The sequence below is a fragment of the Oncorhynchus nerka genome, linkage group LG5 (genome assembly GCF_034236695.1).
Source record: "Oncorhynchus nerka isolate Pitt River linkage group LG5, Oner_Uvic_2.0, whole genome shotgun sequence".
NCBI lineage: Eukaryota > Metazoa > Chordata > Actinopteri > Salmoniformes > Salmonidae > Oncorhynchus > Oncorhynchus nerka.
This window is the reverse complement of record NC_088400.1, coordinates 64468643-64486450: the sequence shown is the minus strand read 5'-3', so window position 1 is coordinate 64486450 and position 17808 is coordinate 64468643. Positions and strand designations below refer to the sequence as shown.

The following is a 17808-nucleotide window of genomic DNA, read 5'->3' as shown; positions in this document are numbered from 1 at the left end:
TCAATTCCTATGCTTCCTGGCTGATGTTTTGGTCACTTTTGAATGCTGGCGGTGCTTTCACTCTAGTGGTAGCATGAGACGGAATCTACAACCCAAACAAGTGGCTCAGGTAGTGCAGCTCATCCAGGATGGCACATCAATGCGAGCTGTGGCAAGAAGGTTTGCTGTGTCTGTCAGCGTAGTGTCCAGAGCATGGAGGCGCTACCAGGAGACAGGCCAGTACATCAGGAGACGTGGAGGAGGCCGTAGGAGGGCAACAACCCAGCAGCAGGACCGCTACCTCCGCCTTTGTGCAAGGAGGAGCAGGAGGAGCACTGCCAGAGCCCTGTAAAATGACCTCCAGCAGGCCACAAATGTGCATGTGTCTGCTCAAACGGTCAGAAATAGACTCCATGAGGGTTGTATGGGGGTTGTGCTTACAGCCCAACACCGTGCAGGACGTTTTTCATTTGCCAGAGAAGACCAAGATTGGCAAATTCGCCACTGGCGCCCTGTGCTCTTCACAGATGAAAGCAGGTTCACACTGAGCACGTGACAGACGTGACAGAGTCTGGAGACGCCGTGGAGAACGTTCTGCTGCCACACACACTACTGAGCCTCATTTTGACTTGTTTTAAGGACATTACATCAAAGTTGGATCAGCCTGTAGTGTGGTTTTCCACTTTAATTTTGAGTCCGCCTCCAAACCCAGATCTCCATGGGTTGATAAATTTGATTTCCATGATAATTTGTGTGATTTTGTTGTCAGCACATTCAACTATGAAAAGAAAAAAGTATTTAATAATAATATTTCATTCAGATCTAGGATGTGTTATTTTAGTGTTCCCTTTATTTTTTTGAGCAGTATAATATATATATATATATATATATATATATATATATATATATATATAGTACCAGTCAAAAGTTTGGACACCAACTTATTCCAGGAATTCTTAATTTTTACTATTTTTGACAATGTAGAATAGTGAAGACCTCAAAAGTATGAAATAACACATATGGAATCCTGTAGTAACCACAAAAAAAAGTGTTACATTTAAATATATTTTATATTTGAGATTCTTCAAAGTAGCCACCTAGTGCCTTGATGACAGCTTTGCGCTCTTGGTATTCTCTCAACCAGCTTCATGAGGTAGTCACCTGGAATGCATTTCAATTAACAGGTGTGCCTTGTTAAAGGTTAATTTGTGGAATTTCTTTCCTTCTTAATGCGTTTGAGCCAATCAGTTGTGTTGTAACAAGGTAGGGGTGGTATACAGAAGATAGCCCTATTTGGTAAAAGACCAAGTCCATATTATGGCAAGAACAGCTTAAATAAGAAAAGAGAAACAACAGTCCATTACTTGCAGACATGAAGGTCAGTCAATCCGGAACATTTCAAGAACTTTGAAAGTTTCTTCAAGTGTAGTCACAAAAATCATCAAGCGCTGTGATGAAACTGGCTCTCATGAGGATTGCCACAGGAATGGAAGACCCTGAGTTACGTCTGGTGCAGAGGATAAGTTCATTAGTTACCAGCCTCAGAAATTGCAGCCTAAATAAATGCTTCAGAGTTCAAGTAACAGACACATCAACAGTTACGAGGACACTGCGTTAAATCAGGCCTTCATGGTCAAATTGCTGCAAAGAATCCACTATTAAAGGACACCGATAAAAAGAAGACTTGCTTGGGACAAGAAACACGAGCAATTGACATTAGACCAGTGGAAATGTGTGCTTTGGTCTGATGAGTCCAAATTCTGGTTGCAACTGCCGTGTCTTTGTGAGATGCAGAGTAGGTGAGCGGATGATCTCTGCACGTAGGAGGTGGTGGTGTGATGGTGCTTTGCTGATGACACCGTCTGATATATTTAGAATTCAAGGCACACTTAAACAGCATGGCTACCACAGGATTCTGCAGCGATACGCCATCCCATCTGGTCTTTCGCTTAGCGGGACTCTCATTTGTGTTTCAACAATAACCCGAAACACCTCCACGCTGTGTAAGGGCTATTTGACCAAGAAGGAGAGTGATGTAGTGCTGCATCAGATTACCTGGCCTCCACAATCACCTGAGCTCAACACAATTGGGACTGTTTGGGATGAGTTGGACCGTTGAGTGAAGGCGCCCTGTGCTCCAACAAACGCTCAGCATATGTGGCAACCTTTTCAAGTCTGTGGGAAAAGCATTCCAGGTGACTTTCATGAAGCTGGTTGAGAGAATCCCAACAGTGTGCAAAGTGGTCATTATGGCAAAGGGTGGCTACTTTGAAGAATCTCAACTATATTTTAATTTGTTTAACACTTTTTTGGTTACTACATGATTACATATGGGTTATTTAATAGTTTTGATGTCCTCACTATTATTCTACATTGTAGAAAATAGTAAAAAACAAAAACCCTGGAATGAGTGTTTCCAAACAATTGACTTGTACTGTACATTTACAAAACAATATATATGGGAGATTGGAAATGATGCAGACAATTCCATTGACGGAAGCTACAATCTGTCTGTAATATTAAAGCTGTTCTAGACCCTAAAACAATAAATACTAAATAACCAGACGGTCTCCCTCTCACCTCCATGTGTCTCTCCAGTTCCTTCAGCAGTGTAGGGTATTTGTCCAGCCTCATGAAGGGTTTACTGAGACCAGTGGTGAGGGTCAGGATACCTGGACTACTGGCTCCCTTCCCCTCCATAAACTCCCCCAGCTCCTCACTGTAACACACAGCGACATACTAAACTCCCCCAGCTCCTCACTGAAACACACAGCTCCTCACTGAAACACACAGCGACATACTAAACTCCCCCAGCTCCTCACTGAAACACACAGCGACATACTAAACTCCCCCAGCTCCTCACTGAAACACACAGCGACATACTAAACTACCCAGTCCCTCACTGAAACACACAGCGACATACTAAACTCCCCCAGTGGGGCGGCAGGGTAGCCTAGTGGTTAGAGCGTTGGACTAGTAACCGGAAGGATGCAAGTTCAAACCCCCAAGCTGACAAGGTACAAATCTGTCGTTCTGCCCCTGAACAGGCAGTTAACCCACTGTTCCTAGGCCGTCATTGAAAATAAGAATTTGTTCTTAACTGACCTAGTTAAATAAAAGGTAAAATAAAATTGAAACACACAGCGACATACTAAACTCCCCCAGCTCCTCACTGAAACACACAGCGACATACTAAACTACCCAGTCCCTCACTGAAACACACAGCGACATACTAAACTACCCAGTCCCTCACTGAAACACACAGCGACATACTAAACTACCCAGTCCCTCACTGAAACACACAGCGACATACTAAACTACCCAGTCCCTCACTGAAACACACAGCGACATACTAAACTCCCCCAGTTCCTCACGACATACTAAACTCCCCCAGTCCCTCACTGAAACACACAGCGACATACTAAACTCCCCCAGTTCCTCACGACATACTAAACTCCCCCAGTCCCTCACTGAAACACACAGCGACATACTAAACTCCCCCAGTCCCTCACTGAAACACACAGCGACATACTAAACTCCCCCAGTCCCTCACTGAAACACACAACGACATACTAAACTCCCCCAGTCCCTCGATGAAACACACAGCGACATACTAAACTCCCCCAGTCCCTCACTGAAACACTCTAAATACTTTGCAGATATTGTAACTGAAAATTGTCCGCTATCATTTTGACAGTCAACCCGGTGACATAAAAATCACACGATGGATTTGGTTACACACACACACACTTACCTGTGTTCTGTGAGGACGTTGACAGCCGAGGGGTGGTTGGAGCAGTAGGCCATGTAGAGAGCCTTCATCTCGGGCAGCAGGTTGAGGAAGAAGCCCCCTACTCTCTGCTGGCTCTCTGGAAGCCTACACACACACACACAATGTGCTCATCACCACAGCACTACCAGAGTCTACCAGTAGGTGTCAGTGTGACCTGTATAGACAGCATGTTGATGTACTATTATATATGAGGAATAGTGCTCCCTCCCACACGGCGGGTTTTAAGGTGTGGCTTTAGATCCTATTGGCAGACAGGACGTGGTCTATTTCAGAGTTGATTCATATTTTATGTTTGCGGACACCCATTTGGTACATCCATGTATTGATGAGATACATTTGGTCAATGTTGGACTGATCATATGTGTGTGTGTGTGTGTGTGTGTTCGGGGACTCACCTGGTACATTCCTCGTAGGACTGAACTAACATCAGCTGGAAGGTAGAGATGTCCTCCAGATTCCCCAGGATGTGACTGACGTCTGCACTGCTCAACCTGGAGACAGAGGGAGACGGTGTGGGGAAAGCTGGAGTGATATGGTTGGGGTACAGTAAGGTTCATAGTATGCCCAAATCAGACCCTCACACACACACACACACACATACAGCCATGTGAACACAAACACACTCACTTGTCTGTGGGTTGCAGTGAGTGCAGGTATGAGGTCAGTAGGCTATGGAGCTCCTTGGAATACTCTGTCTCGGTCTCTAGAATGTTCTGGAGCACCTGGATGGAGAGAGAGATCAGGGGGTTTAGGAGAGGAGGTTGACAGATAGACAGGCAGGCAGGCAGGCAGGCGGACAGAGATACTGAACTCAGACACCCCCACAGAGGAGACCCACCCTCTCTCCTCCTAACCTCCCCCTCGTTGACAGAATGGGGCCAGGGAGACCGTCCATTCTGCTTCCTGAAGCCTGTTCTCTTCATTTTTTGAAGTATTTTCTTTTCTTTTGTCTTTATGTTTCATATGAGGAACCCATTAGATAGAGAAACCAGAGGACAGAAATAAACTGCTATCCTTTTCTCATCAAATACTGACCTCTTCAGTCCATGTCATTACTGGCTAGGTTCAGAGCAGGCTTTAGGAAGGATGCAGAGATGGATGGATGAAGGTGGAGGGTTTAAGTTGGCTTTAACCTATCTAACATCCACTAATGGCGGACAGCCAGGTAACTTAACTCCCGATGTTGTGGGGCTCATATTTCAACTCTCAAACTCATTTGGATCTTGTAACACAGGATAACTTCACATTGTGATGAGGTTACCTTCAAGTCTTCATAAAGACTAGTACTGAACTATTCACTTCTTTCCCCATATCATAATGTATTGAATTGTATCAGATTTCTCCATGTGGATCTTAACGTATTCTTGTCCACTGGGACAACAGATACTCTCCTCAGATATCCTCTCCTCTCCTCAGATATCCTCTCCTCTCCTCAGATATCCTCTCCTCTCCTCAGATATCCTCTCCTCTCCTCAGATATCCTCTCCTCCCCTGAAGGTTTCTTGTCCTGAATAGTTGATATCTCCCAGCCTCAGCTTCTCTTCTCTCAGCCTCAGCTTCTCTTCTCTCAGCTTCTCTTCTCTCAGCTTCTCTTCTCTCAGCTTCTCTTCTCTCAGCCTCAGCTTCTCTTCTCTCAGCCTCAGCTTCTCTTCTCTCAGCCTCAGCTTCTCTTCTCTCAGCCTCAGCTTCTCTTCTCTCAGCCTCAGCTTCTCTTCTCTCAGCCTCAGCTTCTCTTCTCTCAGCCTCAGCTTCTCTTCTCTCAGCCTCAGCTTCTCTTCTCTCAGCCTCAGCTTCTCTTCTCTCAGCACCAGAATAAACAGAGGACCTCCCAGGATGCTTTGCAATGTGCTCCATCACCGTCACGGCAGCAGGACAGTCCCTGTGAACTATCACTGACCCAGACGCCAAAACACACACACCATAGTGACAGTGTGCTACCACTAGATAGAAACGGAGCAGCCAGTCACAGGGCCTTGAGGCACAGCTGGCCCAGCAGCCAGTCAGACGGAAGAAACAACCTACATTACTACACACGAACACACGGCAGGCAAAAGCCTCAATTCTAAAACCCTGGTGGTATTTCAGATCTCAGTGCAGTAGGTCGTGTAGGTTCTCACCAGGTTATAGTAGGTCTTGCTGACAGCTGGTGTGTCAAAGCCTTTCACAGGGTTTTTGAGGGTGCCAGACTTAGGAGACACTGGGTTGTCTGTGTGGTAGAGAGAGAGGAAGAGAGAGAGAGAGAGGAGAAGAAAGTGTAGAGTAGAAGTAGGACAGAAACATTAAGTCATTAATTTTATAATAGAGTTTAAAGCAATGTTATCCGGCAGGGAAAGAGGCTGACTTCATTTAGCTAACGACCAGACCAGAGGCTTTCTACTACAGAGAAATGGGGACACATTCATGTTGCTGTGTTTTAGTAGCTAACCCTTGGGGCAGAGATAGCATACAGAATGGAGAGAGAACAACATGACACACAGCAAAGGAACACAAACTGTGGCTCGCTCTGTCGCTCTCTGCAGCCAGAGGGCATGTTCACGTGTGACTGATTGGAAACAGAAAGGGAGTGGGTTACCACTGTGAGCTTATAAGAGAAATGCCAATTAGTTTGATACATAGTTCATCATGTGTAGGTAGGTAGTAGGCCAACAGAGGGAAGCACTGGGAGCTGTTTGGTGTGTTTGGGGAAGTCCCACCCACAGGCTAAGATAAGGAATGTCCTGTCTTTGTTTAACCACGCAGTTTCCTTCCTCTCCGTTATAATGCACAATAGCTACATTAATAGTGCACAATCACTGTGCACAACAGCTGTGCACAAAGAGTTTATACATCTACTATACATTTCTGTATATGATCTGATAGGACACTTAGTGTTGCAGATAGAAATATAGTGTATAGAACAAACTCAGAGCTCTACTCTGCATTACATTTCTATCTGTAATGCTTTGCACATTGCAGTCCATTGAATAAGCTGGAGTAGAGCCATGTCTTGGTGAGCTTAGTATTGGCAACACGTTCCTTCACTCTGTAATTCCTCTTTTAAAAGACGCACTATGCAGAAATTGCTCCGCTATTTCCGGGTTTCTCAAATTCTAGTAGTTCTCCTAATTTCAGTTTATGCAACAAAACAAGCACGTATAGTGTAGAGAATCAATATTGTATTTTCGGCTCTTTGAAGCTGGTGTACAAAAACTAAAGTAGAAGATGCAAAAACTAAACTTAAGAACAAGAAGCATAGAAATAGCGCACATAGAACATATCTACCACTTCAGTGCGAATGACTGATCTATGGACACCCAAAAATGTACATATTGCCGTTTTAAATGATTCTCTTCGTGATCATTCTCTTTGGCCAACAGCATACCACCCTATATTGTTGTGAATGCGTAGTTGTTCTCAGTCAGCTTACCTGGTAAAATAAATAAATCATGTTATTACAGCTCTAGTAGCCGGGGGAAATGCTGACTGCATGAAATGGGTATTTGATGTATAGCCATTAAAAACAGCAGAGGATATTCCCTAGAGACACACATTAAATACGGTGCGTAAATCACACCAGCTATCAACAGCCTGGTTTAGCTGCGTGATTCAGAGGTACAGTCAGCTATAGGGGGGACCGCTATCAGATATCATCAACACAGGAGATATTTCTCTGAGAGTTATACAGTTGTAATAGAGCTGCTATAGGTGATTATAAAGTTGTTAAAGAGATGCATAAGCCTAACGTTTAACCTCGCCAATACAAACTATGATCCCTACTTAATATTCAATCCAAGCCGCCCAATCACTGACACCCACCGCTGCCTTTGACCTCCTTGACATAGTTGCTAGGGAACCAGCCCTTGTTGCCGTTGAACGAGCCCTCCCACCAGCCGCCGTCTTCCTGGCGCGACACACTGATCATGTCACCCTTGTTGAAGGACAGCTCGTCTTCATTGGTCTGCTGGAAGGTGAACTTGGCCCTCACCAGTACCCGCTGCCCACCGCTCTCCGACATGTCCTAGTGGGGAGGAAAGAGGGAGCGATGGTGGAAGGGAACAGAGGAGCAGGAGAGAAGGGGAGAAATTTGGAGGGAGAGAAAAAAAAGAGATTGAGAAAGTAAGGATGGAGCAAAAACAAATGGAGACCGAAAACAAACCCAAGCTGCAGGTGAGAACCACCTCAAATGGTTCCGTCTAGTTCTGTTGGTTGCTGTGGTTCTGTTGGGTTCTAATGTGGTTGTGTGACTCACCAGGCTGCGGTACTGGTTGTGGACGAGCTTGGAGGAGCGTCCGCGGGGAGACTGAGTGTTCAGAGAGTCAAACGACTTGATCCGTAATGAGGACGAGTGATGCGCACACACAGAGTCACTGCCCACTCCTATGTCTGTGGAGGAGAGAGAGAGGGATGAGGACACACACAGAGTCACTGCCCACTCCTATGTCTGTGGAGGAGAGAGAGAGGGATGAGGACACACACAGAGTCACTGCCCACTCCTATGTCTGTGGAGGAGAGAGAGAGAGGGATGAGGACACACACAGAGTCACTGCCCACTCCTATGTCTGTGGAGGAGAGAGAGAGGGATGAGGACACACACAGAGTCACTGCCCACTCCTATGTCTGTGGAGGAGAGAGAGAGGGATGAGGACACACACACAGAGTCACTGCCCACTCCTATGTCTGTGGAGGAGAGAGAGAGGGATGAGGACACACACACACAGAGTCACTGCCCACTCCTATGTCTGTGGAGGAGAGAGAGAGGGATGAGGACACACACACAGAGTCACTGCCCACTCCTATGTCTGTGGAGGAGAGAGAGAGGGATGAGGACACACACACAGAGTCACTGCCCACTCCTATGTCTGTGGAGGAGAGAGAGAGGGATGAGGACACACACACAGAGTCACTGCCCACTCCTATGTCTGTGGAGGAGAGAGAGAGGGATGAGGACACACACACACAGAGTCACTGCCCACTCCTATGTCTGTGGAGGAGAGAGAGAGGGATTTTTATTTATTTATTTTATTTCACCTTTATTTAACCGGGTAGGCAAGTTGAGAACAAGTTCTCATTTACAATTGCGACCTGGCCAAGATAAAGCAAAGCAGTTCGACACATACAACGACACAGAGTTACACATGGAGTAAAACAAACATACAGTCAATAATACAGTATAAACAAGTCTATATACGATGTGAGCAAATGAGGTGAGATAAGGGAGGTAAAGGCAAAAAAGGCCATGGTGGCAAAGTAAATACAATATAGCAAGTAAAACACTGGAATGGTTGATTTGCAATGGAAGAATGTGCAAAGTAGAAATAAAAATAATGGGGTGCATTATTAAATAAATTAAATACAGTAGGGAAAGAGGTAGTTGTTTGGGCTAAATTATAGGTGGGCTATGTACAGGTGCAGTAATCTGTGAGCTGCTCTGACAGTTGGTGCTTAAAGCTAGTGAGGGAGATAAGTGTTTCCAGTTTCAGAGATTTTTGTAGTTCGTTCCAGTCATTGGCAGCAGAGAACTGAGGACAACTGTGGAGGAGAGAGAGAGGGATGAGGACACACAGAGTCACTGCCCACTCCTATGTCTGTGGAGGAGAGAGAGAGAGGGATGAGGACACACAGAGTCACTGCCCACTCCTATGTCTGTGGAGGAGAGAGAGAGAGGGATGAGGACACACAGAGTCACTGCCCACTCCTATGTCTGTGGAGGAGAGAGAGAGAGGGATGAGGACACACATAGTGACTGCCCACTCCTATGTCTGTGGAGGAGAGAGAGAGGGATGAGGACACACACATTAGCCTCGGCGGGGCCGTCAACAACCGGATGATCCTGTTTTCAGGGGAAATGGAAGAGAGCCTGCGACGAGACTTCTGCTTTCGGACGTTAACAAGGCGTCACTCCATCTTAACTTCTCCCCCACATTTACTGGATTGGTTGAAGAGAGCAGAAGAGAACCCCCCACCCCTGACAGAATGTGGGGGGTCTAGTTTCAGGAGTTTATTTTACGCCTGCTACTTTAGGTTCAACACACATTAATGTGAGTGAAGAACATAACATGCAACGTGCACCCATCATTCTACAGACACACACACAGGCCTAATAACACACAACATGCTGCAACGTGCACCCATCATTCTACACAGACACACACACAGGCCTAATAACACACAACATGCTGCAACGTGCACCCATCATTCTACACAGACACACACACACAGGCCTAATAACACACAACATGCTGCAACGTGCACCCATCATTCTACACAGACACACACACACACACAGGCCTAATAACACACAACATGCTGCAACGTGCACCCATCATTCTACACAGACCTAATAACACACAACATGCTGCAACGTGCACCCATCATTCTAAACAGGCACACACACAGGCCTAATAACACACAACATGCTGCAACGTGCACCCATCATTCTACACAGACACACACACACACACAGGCCTAATAACACACAACATGCTGCAACGTGCACCCATCATTCTACACACACACACACACAGGCCTAATAACACAACATGCTGCAACGTGCACCCATCATTCTACACAGACACACACACAGGCCTAATAACACACAACATGCTGCAACGTGCACCCATCATTCTACACAGACACACACACAGGCCTAATAACACACAACATGCTGCAACGTGCACCCATCATTCTACACAGACACACACACACAGGCCTAATAACACACAACATGCTGCAACGTGCACCCATCATTCTACACAGACACACACACACACAGGCCTAATAACACACAACATGCTGCAACGTGCACCCATCATTCTACACAGACACACACACACACAGGCCTAATAACACACAACATGCTGCAACGTGCACCCATCATTCTACACAGACACACACACAGGCCTAATAACACACAACATGCTGCAACGTGCACCCATCATTCTACACAGACACACACACAGGCCTAATAACACACAACATGCTGCAACGTGCACCCATCATTCTACACAGACACACACACAGGCCTAATAACACACAACATGCTGCAACGTGCACCCATCATTCTACACAGACACACACACAGGCCTAATAACACACAACATGCTGCAACGTGCACCCATCATTCTACACAGACACACACACAGGCCTAATAACACACAACATGCTGCAACGTGCACCCATCATTCTACACAGACACACACACAGGCCTAATAACACACAACGCCCACTCTGATAGAGACTAGAGGTTACATCTGGGACTTCACAGGTATGGATTTGCATAGAAAACAGGAAACCTTCCATGAATCACCCCAGACACACTTCTGTCTTCGTCCACTTACCCTCGGTGGCTTTGGCCAGTGCCACCAGAGAGTTGAGCACCTTGGTGAAGTTCAGTCCCTGGAGGAGGTCATTGACCTCAAATGGCTGAGAAGAGGAGGGAGAGATATCCTTTAGCTTTTCAATACTTGTTGAAAATAAAATATCTATATAACTGACTGAAAACAAACAAACTGTTTCATATTTCCTCTGGTTCTGGTGATGAAAACCTGACACTGGAACTTCCAGACATTCCCATAGTACAGTGATTTGTGTAATGTCGGTAAAGATATTTCTCACAGTAAGGAGGCCTAGGTTTGAGGCCTGGAGAATATCACAGAGTTAAAACAACTACTGATTGACACAGGCAGCAGAACTCAGCCATAATCTACCCAAGCATTACCGAGACTGTGTACAGACGCTGGGATTTAGACAGCGCAGTGCATCGTACCACAGACAACCACAGGAAGGAAGCCACAGGGCTAAGGACATCCTGCTCTCCTTCTCTTTGTTCTCAGTCCAGACAGGTCAGGAATGTGAGTGTCACGTTGAGATCCACCCTCTGTCTAACTGGGGGTCAACCACTAATACACTCAGGACACTTCATGCTGTATTATTCTCAAAATAATTGCTACCTGCAATGTTGGGCGTTTCATATTTGAACTTTGACCTTTAGGACAGGAGTCTCATTTGGCATGGGTGTCTCTTTAAACTATATGTTGTCAGAGTTCATTAAATGACTATTAGATAGACACAGCCAACATGAAACGCTAAGAGTGCCCTGGCCTGGCAGGATATGGTGTGACCGTATTTATCAGCTTACTACCTAATTCTGTAGTACAAATACAGGATTTCATCAGGCTTCCTAAGGTGACTAAGTGTACCAGGTGACTGGGCCACAGCAGGAGATGTACTAACTCTGTTGCACAACCAGGGCCAACACCCCAGTTTACTTACTTACTGCTATTCTATTGTGTTCAGCACCATTTGGCATGGCAGTAAATGTAGTAGCTCTACGAGGTCTACTTCCCTGTCAGAGAATTAGGTCATTTTCATAGCCGAGTGGTAATTCAGCAATGTCATTGGTTTCCTCAGCCCTACATGCTGCTTCTGCTCTGAGGGCAGTTTTCACCCAGTCTGGTCCAGCACTCACTGTGGCACACTTATGGCCAAGCACCCACACAGTCCCACCCTCTACCCACCCCTGCCCCCTTAGTCTGGACACACACACACACACACACACCCTCACTCCTACCCTTTAACCATCCAGGGCCAATCTGGTGGATTAGCAGCAGTCTGAGCCGTCTCTCTAATCTCTGCCTCATCATGTTGTCTAACCAACACACACACACACACCCCTAACCCCATCCTAACCACCCCTTACTCCCTAATCCTATACACACACACACACACACCCCTAACCCCGTCCTAACCACCCCTTACTCCCTAATCCTATACACACACTTCTGAATGACCTCTTCTTGATCTGACAGAGAACTACATGGATGTATTAAGCAATATGGTGGATGGACTCAATGTGGTCTATAGAGTGAAGAGATCTATTAGGAATGAATGTCTATAAGGCAGGGGTTGTTTTGGGACAATAATCTACCATGGCCATCATGACAGCTTATTGCTCCTTCACACCCCCCCCCCCCCCCCAAGCACCACCTCTTGCATAAACTGTATTTATTCAGTTAGGCATGACTGACAACAGGACAGGACCAGACAGAGACAGACAGACCTGAGTCGGGTGCTAAAGGCCATGCTAGTTACTATTGCTGCAGCCCAGCCTCAACACTGCAGTGAGCAGCCATGAGATATAACTGTCCAGCAGCTCTCACTCCTGGTAGGTATGAGTCACAGGCCAATATCCACACTAGCATAGCACTTGGATACATGCCAATACACTGCTTCATTCTCAGTGGTATCGTGTGAACACTGGAACAGAGCGGTTAGTCTTTCCATAAGACCTGGTCTTGAATCAGTCAGTAACAGGGTCGAGATGAGACAAGGCATTCACAAGATCTAGGCCACGGTGAGGCAAGTAGTTTACTACAAGGTGTACAAATGGATATTTTTCGGGAGAAGTGGACTGTCTACGTTCCCAGACGGATTTTAAAATCAGGAGGCTGTTCAGATCACAGCTTTGTTTACATGTTTACCTGGCACCTGCCATATCACACAATATCTCAGAAGTTTGAGGCAAATCTTGTTTCCATGACAAAATAGAAAATTGTGTGATAGCTGCACAGTATTCCAAGAGATGCCATGTGTGCTTTAAAACAGAACTCCAACAACTCAGGTTTCACACAGTAGAAGTTGAAAGTGTTTTGTAATGTTGGAATGGGGTTCATGGTATTGACAGACTGAAATATGGCTCTCGGCCTTGGCTACTCATTACAGTAGATGTGCCCACAGTTAAATTCCCTTGTTCTGCATATTGACCAGAACAGCTCAATATGCAGAATAACAATTTGTTGTTGAATTAAAGGACAAGATCACTCATTTACAACTTGATGTTAGATGGTTCCTCACCCTGAAAATAGTCTATAGGCCAGGAGAAACTAGAATCCATGGTTCAGTTCTTTACACGGCCATTACAAACTTCAGCTAATTTGTGAGCATGTTTTTATTAGATTGTTATGGCCAAATCGCCTTTAAGTAACATTAAACCAAATATGGAGTTGGTTTGCCCCCATCGCTTCCATTGCTTTTTAGCTAACGGTGGCTAATGTCAGCTGAAGTTTGTAATGGCTGTGTAAAGAACTGAAGCATGGATTGCAGTTTCTCCGGGCCCATAGATTCTTTTCAGGATGAGGAACCATCTAACATCAAGTTGTAAAATGGTGAACTTCTCAGTTAAACGGCCAAATCATGATGACCAAATCATTCTACCCTAACCCTACACATTGAGTAGGGTAGTATTCGTTCGGAATGTTGTTACACTACGTTAGAAATACAAATGAAAACCCAGATTTAGTATCCAAAGGGTGACGGGCTGCAACTGTAGTATCTCTGCTTGTAGAACTTGGCTGTGCTTAACGCCCTACGGGGCAGGCTCAGGTGTTGATCAAATTAAATGTTGATAGTGTTTTCAGTCATGTTTAGAGCGCGTTGTATTGTCGATATTTACAACAAAGTTACAGAGCGGCAGGCAGGTTAAATTACTCACCTCCACTCGGAAGGACCCGCAGCCTTTCAGAAACTCCTTTATATTGCTCTGGAACTCACTATCATTCCTTGGTTCTTGGAAGATCTGTGTGAAAGGGAGTAAAACGTTTTTTGAAGTAAATCCCCGAGCCGTACGTGCACGCATACAGCCGTCCGTAGGTAACCTGTTTCGTTCTCGGTTTTGCAAAAGACGGTACAGATCCACGATTTCAGTGTGAAACTAAGATCTCCAATCGGTGTTTCTAAAAGACCCCTCAATCTCCCATCGGGAAATTGGATTAGTAGGAGAGGAAATGACGTGGTATGTATATTCCACGGTGAAAACCAGAACCCTGCGGCTACACCTTTTGGTGCCTACCTGTGCAAACAGAACCCTCCGCGACTATATCAGTAGTGGCAATCACATGCTTCATAACCTTTAATAACCTAACCATTGCTCTCCTTATTGGGCCTATCGTCACTTGGCTGTTATTTAGAAGTCCCAAACCTGTTGATGTTGTAGTTATGCTGTTAACTTTTCCCAATTGTGCATAAATTGCAAGTGCACAAGGGCTGGTACATTCTTGCTCTGTCGGTGTGTGACAGAAATTACGTCCCTCCCCCCCCCAGTTAAAATGTCAAGGCAGCAAATAAACACGATTTCTTCTCATGACAAAAAAAAGCTATCAAAACGTTTGTTTGTAATTAATTAGTCTTTATACAGTGGTGTAAAGTACTTAAGTAAAAATACTTTAATGTACTACTTAGTAATTTTGGGGGGTATCTGTACTTTACTATTTATATTTTGGACAACTTTTACCACTCTATATTCCTAAAGAAAATAATGTACTTTTTACTCCATACATGTTCCCTAACACCCAAAAGTACTCGTTACATTTGAAATGCTTAGCAGGACAGGAAACTGGTTCAATTCACACACTCATCAAGAGAAAATCCCTGGTCATCCCTACTGCATCGGAACACAAATGCTTCGTTTGTAAATTATGTATGAGTGTTGGAGTGTGCCCCTGGCTATCTGTAAAAAAAATATATATCGTGCTGTCGTTTGCTTAATGTAAGGAATTTTAAATCATTTATAATTTTACTTTTGATACTTATGTATATTTGAGCAATTACATGTACTTTTGATAATTAAGTATATTTAAAACCAAAGACTTAAAAAAAACTTTTACTCAAGTTGTATTTTACTGGGTGACTTTCACTTTTGAGTAATTTTCTATTAACGTAACTTTCCTTTTACTCAAGTATGAAAATTGGGTAAATTTCCCACCACTGTCTTTATATAATGTATTGTCTGTATCCCCCTGAATGTTGTTTGTAATGTTCTGTTTTTCTATATTGTATATTTTGAATTGCTTTACAACAAAAATACAAAAAAGTCAAGCCCATAGGGTCTCCCGAGTGGCGCAGCGGTCTAAAGCACTGCATCTCAATGCTAGAGGCGTCACTCCAGACCCTGGCTGTATCACATCCGGCCGTGATTAGGAGTCCCATAAGGCGGCGCACAATTGGCCTAGCATCGTACAATTGGCCCAGCGTCGTCCGGGTTACGGTTTGGCCGGGGTAGGCAGTCATTGTAATTAAGAATTTGTTTAACTGACTTGCCTAATTAAATTAAAAAAATAAAAAGTATCCCTAATACAATGGTGTTTCCATAACCCTTAAATAATTGGGAGAGTCCCATCACTAGGCTAATGCGTTTCCCAATGTTACAATGTAAGCCTATGTGAGTGGTCTACTCTGATGGATAAATATGTTTAAACACACTGTTCCTTTAAAAGAGAGGGTGAGGTGGGAGGGGTCTTCCTCTGAGTGAAATTGAAATTGCAGTCAATGGCGGCCCACTATTTGTAGTGTACCCCACTATAGCAGTTGATCCGAACCAAAAACACCCGTTTATTATAGCAACATTTTTGGGTGGAACAAAAATAAAAACGTGCATACTTAATCCGAAAATCAAACATGTTATTTTTTAAAAAGCGTCTGTTTTCAATCTAGAAAAAAATAATGTGACTTCAATGCCATGTGTAGCCAATGTGAATACAATTACGTTATTACTCACTTAATAATAGGTTATATTGGGAATAGGTATCTATCTCATTGTCAATGCAAACTAGTGCTGAAGTGAGACACACGGACATCTGTCCGGAAATTCCACTCTACTCCGTACAATAACCCCTCTGTTAATGATCTAAACTAGGATCAGTTTGAGATCTACAACAACAAAGACATACTAATACAATGTTTAATTCTTCAAGTTCCACATAATAGTTGTCTAAGGCAGAGGTGGGACATCCAGGCAATAGGATATGACCTTACTTTCTTAACAGAACCAGGGCGCAATCGCTCCACCAGCTTGCACAGGACAACCCCATCTTTGAGAGAAGACTGCAGGAATCCTTCAGGGTCAGAAATTGTCTTTTTCGGTGAATCCAAGACCCCCAACGTTATCAGCCACGTTACCGTCTGTTCCGCCGAATTCATGGCTATTATTACAATTAACATCCACTCTATCCTATCCTGTGATGTTTTGGGAGAAGAGAACGGTGTGATTGGAGAATAATAGCCTATTCAGAATAAAAACATATCCTAATGGATAAAGATAACATGACTGCGTTTTGGAGAGGTTGACGGATAGCTGCTTTCTTCCTATAAGTTGTAGCTAGTCTATCGGCTTCGTTTCCCTGTCTTTTACGCCTGGTAAACTGTCAACTGCCCCCCTCTCTCGTTATTCCCCCAACCTGTGTCGCCTGCTGCTGCCGCGAAATGCTCCAACAGAGAATGACATCACAAAGATGTAAAACTATAACTGCTTTTAGAGACTGTCCCCCTGTTGACGCTTTAATATTTTACTCGTAATTATTTGCATAAGTTTGCATGAGGTAGCTGGGTCTACATCAACTATTAAAGGTTGCTGTAATAATAGCTCCTTATAATACAATCCAGGATATTAGATTTCAGAGTGGGCTACTGCATTTTAACCCTCAAATGATTGTATTTACTTATTCAATCGGTATTAAACTGTGTGTTAATGTGTATAAATATAAAGCTTTGCATAATACACCGTTTATTACAAGGACTACAATATTTAATTTATAGGACTCCCGAATCCCACGTTAGAATGAACTGTAGCGCCCCCTGCCTGCAGAAATTTAACATCTCCACTACCTTGAGGGTGATAAAATATATATATATATATATTCAAATAGCTATTTGTACAACATAGCCTACATTTTCTGTGCACTATAAATGTATAGATTTGCATGAAATAAAAACTACTTAACAGGGTAACAAAAAACAGCCATCCACCCATTCTGCAGAAATTCACGATTTAACAGATATTGAAAAAATAAATCTGGGAACAGGGGAACTCGACCTCACTAATAACAGCATATGAAACCAGGGGAACTCGACCTCACTAATAACACCATATGAAACCAGGGGAACTCGACCTCACTAATAACAGCATATGAAACCAGGGGAACTCGACCTCACTAATAACAGCATATGAAACCAGGGGAACTCGACCTCACTAATAACAGCATATGAAACCAGGGGAACTCGACCTC

The 17808-nt window shown here is 44.3% G+C and overlaps 1 protein-coding gene across 3 annotated transcripts in view; it reads right to left on the bottom strand.

Annotated features, from left to right (window-relative positions):
* The window catches only part of LOC115129820 (rho guanine nucleotide exchange factor 7-like), a 32391-nt gene extending 14583 nt beyond the window's left edge, over positions 1-17808 (bottom strand). For 2 of the 3 annotated variants that reach the window (XM_065018903.1, XM_065018904.1), the window contains exons 1-10: positions 16559-17808; positions 14241-14324; positions 11089-11173; positions 8001-8134; positions 7568-7769; positions 5890-5978; positions 4400-4494; positions 4168-4263; positions 3734-3856; positions 2560-2698 (exon numbers count right to left, since the gene is read on the bottom strand). In XM_065018903.1, the coding sequence (XP_064874975.1) occupies positions 2560-2698; positions 3734-3856; positions 4168-4263; positions 4400-4494; positions 5890-5978; positions 7568-7769; positions 8001-8134; positions 11089-11173; positions 14241-14324; positions 16559-16744 (1233 nt within the window). In that variant the 5' untranslated portion in view covers positions 16745-17808. The remainder of the gene's footprint in view (positions 1-2559; positions 2699-3733; positions 3857-4167; positions 4264-4399; positions 4495-5889; positions 5979-7567; positions 7770-8000; positions 8135-11088; positions 11174-14240; positions 14325-16558) is intronic. The other variant, XM_065018905.1, reaches the window with a different exon arrangement.